Source organism: Megascapheus bottae, chromosome 17 (assembly GCF_031878675.1).
Source record: "Megascapheus bottae isolate mThoBot1 chromosome 17, mThoBot2.hap1, whole genome shotgun sequence".
NCBI classification, from domain to species: Eukaryota; Metazoa; Chordata; class Mammalia; order Rodentia; family Geomyidae; genus Megascapheus; species Megascapheus bottae.
In genome coordinates this window covers 46,512,922-46,520,316 of record NC_143525.1, presented here as the reverse complement: position 1 = coordinate 46,520,316, position 7,395 = coordinate 46,512,922, and the positions used below count along the sequence as shown (strand labels likewise).

The window sequence follows — 7,395 nt, the reverse complement described above, 5'->3', positions numbered from 1 at the left end:
ATGGCACTACACCAGCTGTCCCCGTTGTGCGTGGTCACAAGCTCAGTTTCTTGCTTTCCACTCGGGAAGGGACGTCCCATTCTCCAAAGGGATGTCCTCATTTCCAGACTCCTTAGTGTGCCCATAATGCCTGAGGTGTGGGACATTGTCACCAAACTATGGTAGAAAGAAGAGAATGGGGGAAACTGAGTCAGGCACAGAGAAAAGAAGTCTATGACTGAGTCACTGAGGCTCTGACCAGAACGGTTTTGTTTCAAGGATGGACAAGGGGGGGGGGGCTGAAACCCAGGATCCTCTTGCTCCAAAGGCAGCTGCAAAATATTGTGGAGGAGGCCCAAGCAACCTTCCCCTCTTCCCTCTGGCCCCCCCTGCAGGTCCTGTGTCCCCCTCCTGTTAGAGGGGGGCCTGTGAACTGACCCCCTGCTCCCCTCCTCCGAGGTGGCTCTTTCCCCTTCTCCCACACATACATACAGGCGGATTGCTGGCTTATGGCTCTCCGTGGGCTGGTTAATAAGCCCTTGGGTGACATTAATTGCCATCAGGCATTAGGGGCTTAATGAAAATCATCTTCTTTGACTACTCCTCCAGCACCTTCCATCCTCCGGCCTCCAACAGTGAAGTCTGCCCCCACCCTACACACACACACACACACACACACACACACACACACACACACACCCCTGGGAGTTCCAGACAGATAGGGGTGGGGGAAGGGGGCCACTCCCGCAGTCCTTCCCCCCTCCCCCCCTATTAAGCGGAGACAACGACCATTATCAACGGCCAAGGAGACGAAGGAAGGTTTCCAGGATGCGGTCCAAGACCATTTTCCAAAAAAACAAAAACAAAAATGTCATTTTGTGGGATGCAAAGGGAAACTCACGGGAGCCACCGCAGTTGGCCCTGACAGCCAGGCCGGCAGGGGGTGAGGACGGGGCGCCCCGAGTCCCCGCGTTCCCCGGGGCTGGGAGCCGGGCCACCCCGCGGGGCCGCCCGACCCCTCCCCGGGCCGCCGTCCGCGCGCCTCGGCGGGTCCGCTGGAGGCTGTGCTCTCCCGAACGCGGCCACCCCAGACCCCGCTAGAGAGCTGCAGAACAACCTGTGGGTCCAGAGCGCCCCCTCCTCCCTCCCCTCCAGCCGGGCCTGCCCTCCCCGCCGCCCCTCCCGCGCCGCCCGGGCGGAGCTGGGCGCGGCCACCAGCCGCCGGGCAGCTTCCCACTGGGTCCCCGGACACCCCAGGCGGGCTCGGGGCGTGCGGCGTTAGGAGGCCCCCTCCCCGCGCCCCCGGCCGCCCGGCGGGGAGCCGGCGATCGCGGCCGGGGTCCGCGGGGGCTGCGGTGGCGGCGGCCGCCCCGCTCGGGTCCCAGCGCCGGCCTGCCTCGCAGAGGAAAAACAGAAAACGTCAGCCCGGAGCGCGGCGCGGCCGGGCCGGCCCCCGCCCCAGCCTCCCCGAGGAGCCGCGCGCGCCCCCGGGCTGGGAATGCGGAACGGACACGTGGCCAGACCGGAGGGAGGGGAAGCGGGGAGGGGGCAGGGTGTGGGGAGCGGAGGGGCGGGGAGGGGGGTCTCCGTGGCGCGCGAGCCGTGGGCCACGTGACCGGCCGCGGGGAGCGGGGCGGGGAGGGGAGCGAGCGCGCCCAGCTCGGCGCCCGCCGCGGCCCGGGTGGGCGCCGGATCCCCGGCCCCGGGAGGGAGGGCCGGAGCGTGCGCCTCGCTCTCGGCTCCCGCTCCACTCATTTACGGCGGAGCAGCCGGCGCGAGCGCCGCGGAGGAGGCGACGGCGGCCGCGGCTTCGTGCAACTGTGGCGCCCCCACGCCTCCTCTTCGCTCCTTGATCCCCCCCACCTTTACACACACGCACCCCACACACACACGTCCATGGGGAGCCGGTGCCCCCCGCCGCCCGCACCTCTTCTCTACTCGTCCCCGGCCAGGGGCTGCGCAGGTGCCCGGGTGCCCTGGCCCCCTGGCTCTGCGCCCACGTCTGGACACCCGCAGCCCGGACTGGCGCGGCGATCCGCTCCTCCGAACTGACTCCGGGAGAGACGAGCGTCGATGTCCCGCCGCCCGGAGACAGCGGGAGAGCGCGCGTCCGGGGGCCGGGCGGGGGCAGCGGGGAGAAGGAGGCGTCGGAGACCGTGAACCCCGCCAAAGTTCAAGGTTTGTGCGGCCAGCCTTCAGCCCCCGCCCAGGGAAGACGAGGAGCCCGGCGGGGCAGCGCACCCCCCTCGGCTGACACCGGAGACCCGAGAGCCGGGAGCTGCCGCGGGCTACGCCGAGCCCCCTCGTGCATCCTCCGGCGCGGCCGGGCTGGAGTCGTCGCTGCCGGCCGGGTGGACGCGGGTCCGGGAATCGTAGCTCGCTCTCCCCGCCCCGCTTCTCCTTCGTTGCTCCGAACCCCAGCTCTATGGGGCAGCGGCCGGTTCGCGCCGGACCGCCATCGCCCCGGCTGCGGAAGCGCTGCCCGGCCAGGCGGCGCAGAGCCGGCCTGTGCTAGCGCGAGGCCCGGCCGGGTCGAGACTGGAGGGCGCGCGCTGGAGTCCGCGAGCCATCTCCGGGAGGGGACCGACCCGGGGCCACCCGCCCGGGCCGATCCGCCTGGGCGTCGCCTCGTCTCGGCACTGCACGGAAACTTTTCCTTCTCTGGATGGATTAAAGTTGCCTGGATTCTTTTTCCCCCCCTCACTCCCCTCTTTTCCTCTTTTCTTCGGGACCGAAATCATTCCTCAGGCTCCTGACTTGGGATTTTATTTTTTTTTCATATATTTGTATTTTTAATTCCGGGGTCGGGGGAGGAAGGGAAGCCGCGCTCTCCATGCGGGGTGCCCGCCGACAGCCCAGCCACCAGGGCCGGCGCGGGGAACCCGCACCCTCGCGCGCGCGCCGTCTCCAGCGGGGCCGCCGGTCCCGGAGTTCCGGCCCCTGATTCTGAGCAGCGCCGCCCGCGCCCGGGACTCCTGCGGGCTCCCCGGGGGGCCCCCGGGACCGCACGTGCGGCGCCCCCTCTCCCCGCCACCGTCCCTCCCCACACGCCCCTCGCCTGGCAGATCCTGCAGGGGGCACCAGCCGAGGGAGGTTGGAGGCTCCTCCCGCCCCGAGCCGCCGCGTCCCCGGCCAGCTTCCCCGGGTGTCGCCGGGCGGCGTCTGGGACGCCCCCCTCCCCACTCCCCCGCCAAGTGTCTCCCCTCGATCGCGGTCGCTGGGCCCCCCAACCACCGACACCAGCCTCAGAGCCTCCGCAGAGACAGCCGGGCCACACGGGGAGTTGGATGTGACCGAGCCCCGCCAGGGGCCACGTCGTCGTGGGCGGACGCCCCCCCGCTCGGACTCTTCCCGCCCCCGGCCTCGGCCATGGCCCCGGGGATGTCGGGCCGCGGCGGCGCCGCCCTGCTCTGCCTCTCGGCGCTGCTCGCCCACGGTAAGTGTCGCGGCGTAGACTCGGGGGTGAAGATGCGGCGGGCGCCACTGGAGGAGGCGCAGGGAGGACGAGGAGGAGAGCACCCCCACTCCACGCACACGCACACACACGCACACACACACACACACACACACACGCTCCGGCCGCGGCTCCCGCACCACGGCGTTCCGGGCTGCAGCTCGAACCACCGCCGGCCGCCCAGCCCTCCAGCCCGGAGCCCGAGGTTCGACCCCGCCGGGCGCACGAGCGGGGTGGGAAGAGTCGGATCCAAACCTAAGCATGTCGGGGGCGTGTCCGCCCACGGAAATCTTCTAGGGCTCCTGGAGACCCGCTCGATGGTGTCCCCGGCTTCTCCTCCCTAGGCCTCCCCCCCCGCAGCCCGCCCGGCGGGGGAGGGGGCGGTCGGGATCCGCGGGCTCGCGCCTTCTCCGGCCCCCGGCGCGGCGCGCAGGCCCGGGCACAGCCGCCGCGGGCTCGCCGCCCGGCTTCCTCCGGCGATCCTCGGCCAGGGAAGGGGCCTGACCCCGGGCGAGCGGCGGCCGAGGCCCGCCCGCCGAGGTCCGGCCGCGAGCGGCGTCTCCACGGCCGGCGCCCCGAGCACAGAGGGCGGGGGTCTGGGCCGCGGGCGCCGGGCGGGCGACGCGCGGAGGGAGCCGCGGGCTCCGAGCTCTCCCGGTCTGCAATCTGTTGCGTCTGCTCCCCAGGCCGGCCCCGGGGCGCCGCGGTAACGGGGTGGGGGAAGGAGGGGCCCGGCAGGGAAGTGCGGAGGGGGTACAGAGGGTCTCGATCAACGTCTCCACCCCTCTCCCCCATCAGAGTGAGAACTCTGAGACCAGCCCGGAGGGAGCTGTAGCGGGCCTCCCCCCCGCGAGCTGGAAACGCTCAGGAGAATGAGGGTCGCTGCCCCAGCAAGCCAGGGGCGCGGGGGGGGGGGGGGACAGCTAGGGTGGGGGTAAGGAAGGAGAGGAGCAGCCCCAAGGCCCCCTCCCAATGAGTAGCCCACAAACCTGGAATGCACTTCCCCAACCAGCCAGGGCGAGTTGGGGAGCGTCTATGCCCCCACGCTGATGTTGGTGGGGGGGGGTGGTGGCAAGCTTGGGACAGAATGGAGTGGGGGTCTCATGAAGGGGGACCCTGTGCTCAGAGTGGAGGACCTGCTGTGTGTGATGTCTCCCAGCTTTTGCCTCACCCTGCACCCTGACCAGGGAGCTTTCTCAGGGTGGGAGAAGAAAGAGAATGGACTCTAGGAATGAGATCCAGGGGTTGAGAGGGTTTGGCGGGGGAGCAGGCCCACCACCCTCTGTAGATGGATCACTGGTTCTGGCTGGCTGTGGCTCCTGGGGAGCTATCTTCTGTTCAGTTTACCATAAAGTCTTCATCCAGCAATGTGCAGGGCAAAGGGTTCCCGTAGGATTGGAGAACAATGTAGCAGTGCAACAGGAGCCAGAAATCTCATCCATGGGCAAGTAAGAGTGAGGAAATGCTCTGTCTGTCTGTCTGCACCCTGCTGTGGCTTTATGAACCTGGCTCTGATAAGCAGGAAGCTTGAATGCCCAGCAGGAAGATCTGGCAAGCTCAGGCTCTAGGTGTGGTTCTTGCATTTTGCTCTCAAAAGTTCCAGCCCCCATTCCCAGGCATGGCCTCCAAACAGCTGTCTCTAGGCCCCCAAGATCCACTTCTCTAATTCCCCAGCCTGGCATTCAAGATCTTTTTCCTTTACCCACATGCCACCCCAGCCCTGGGTCAGCCTTTCTGGGCATCCTGCCTCCTGTGTTGTTCCTGGGAGAAGCTGCTGACTTCTTTCCTATAGGCTCCAGGCCTTTCCATGCCTCGGTAGTCCTGGAGTGGTAGGCTTCAATGTTCTGCCTGTCCATGCAGCCAGTGCAAAGTAGTGTGGGCTCACAAAGGACTCAGGGCCTGGCTGAGGAAGGAGACACTGGAAGAGGTGAGCCAAGAGGCTCTGCTACCTGCCATCCCTGCCTCCTGACTACCTGAGCTCCCATGTCTCTTCCCTCCCTATCCTCTGTCTCCCTAGGTGCCAGCAGATGCTTGGAGCTTGTGTATCTCCCAGATGGATAAGGCTAGAAAAACAGCTCTGTCAAAAATAAATAAATATATAAAGAAAGAAAATGTCCCCTGGGCTTTCCTCTTCTAGAGCCTGTCTGACACCCATCTTGTTCATATTTCCCTTTCTTAGATCAGGAGAGGTACCAGACCTAACATCACTCCTCCCTAACTCGTGGTTGAATTTTCTAGGCTAGTCTAAGATGCCGAGGCCTGGACAGGCAGCTGTAGGGTTTGATGTTTGGCAGAGCAGTGAAGCCACAGGGCTCTGACCACATAGCCAGACTGGAGGCCAAGCAGCCAGGGTTTCTCTGTGAGCCTCTGGCACCATGAGGCAGGGTGACCTTGGGCCGCCTGCCTCCAGCTCCCCACCACTCCCCGAGCCGTGTGATCTCTGGCCCAGGTCCCTCTTCACACATGCCTTCAGAGATCACATGTGAACTGGGTCCCTTCTCCCTTGCAGGGCCCAGCTGAGCCCATGGCATGGGTAGAGGTGGCATGTCTAGCCGCCCCTTTACCGCAGTTTCTGGTGCTAAGACTTCTTCCACAGACTATCTCTGAAGGCTATTTTCTTGTGGCTCTCTCTGCAGGAAGATCTCCCCCATTTTCAGTTGTTGAAGCGGGGAAGGTGCAGTGGTGATTAAATCTTTTGGAGAGCTGATTATGTTTGTTCCCTCCCTACTCCCTGTAGGATCTGGGATCAAGGATATACTCTCTTTGATGATTCAGGTCTTTCATGTATCAGATCCCAATCTTTAGCTTTCTCTCCATGAGTCTGCTCTGTTTCCATCCTGTGTGCCTTGTGAGATAACCCTCAACTCACTTGTCTACCCACTGGCTTTTGCACCTCTCCCCTATAGCCTCTCCATTGGCAACACTCAGTATGGAATTCCTTCTTTAGCTTTCCAAAGCCCAGCTCAGTCTCCCTGGATTCCCCTTGCTTCACACAAGCAACTCCAACAGAAGGAAGGAATCCAGCTTCTGTATATGCTCCCTCAACACTGCCTACTGCCATGCTGGCCCTGCTCCTAGGCCAGAGTGCACACGCATGAACAATGGGCGAGGTGTGTATGTCAGGCCTCCATCCTGGCACCCACACTGTTGCTTTAGGGCAAGGGTCGTGTCTTGCATGTGCTCATCTCATTCTTCCATGCTCCACACACAGCAGGTGCTTGGGATGGAGCCAAATGGGAGCTCTGGGGCTAGAGACAAAAGAGAGAGATAGAAGAGCCAGGCAGAGAGGGCAGGAAGAGAACAAGAGGAAGCAGTAAGCCCACAGCATGTCCCTGGGGCAGTGCACACAGGAAGCATGAGTCTCCAGTGGGATGCCATGACCCTGTCACAGGTCACCCTGGGTGTGTGATCTTAGATGCATGTGGTTCCCTGGCCCACTAACCCCTGTGTTTCTCTTGCACAGTGTAAGAAGTCAGGCTGGGGTCCCTGGTGGGAGGGTGCAGAAGGACAGGAGAAGAGCGGCCTCAGGATGCTCCATTGTGGAGAGGAAGGCATATGCTGGCCTGGCTTCCATTCACTCAGACCCAGCTTCCTTGTGGCCACGCAGAGCCATATGCCACCACACAGCTTTGTTAATGTTTAAGACCAGTAGGTGGGGATGTGTTATAAACTTGGTGGCAGAAAATGAGCTTTATTGGAATCCATTCCGAGGAAGGCTGGGTGCTGGGCTGGGAGGAAGGGAAGCCATGGTGAGTGCCAGAGCTGGACTCGTCTGGAAACCACAGACCCGTGAGATCAGGGGGCATCCTGGATGCCCAGTGTACCGCCACCCACCCCAAGGTTTGGGTAGCTGCCTGGGTAGGGGCAGGGGGGAGGGGGGGATTCCTCACTGTTGCCCTACCTGTAACCAACCACAAGCAAACATGGAGGGCAACCACAAACTGGCTAAATCACCCCCCTGG

The 7,395-nt window shown here is 64.2% G+C and overlaps 1 protein-coding gene across 1 annotated transcript in view; it reads left to right on the top strand.

Annotated features, from left to right (window-relative positions):
* Positions 1 to 1,661: 1,661 nt before the first annotated feature.
* Positions 1,662 to 7,395, top strand: part of Tmem132e (transmembrane protein 132E) — a 49,093-nt gene continuing 43,359 nt past the window's right edge. The window contains exon 1 of the mRNA XM_090351254.1: positions 1,662 to 3,415. Coding sequence (XP_090207380.1) covers positions 3,349 to 3,415 — 67 coding nt within the window. The 5' untranslated portion in view covers positions 1,662 to 3,348. The remainder of the gene's footprint in view (positions 3,416 to 7,395) is intronic.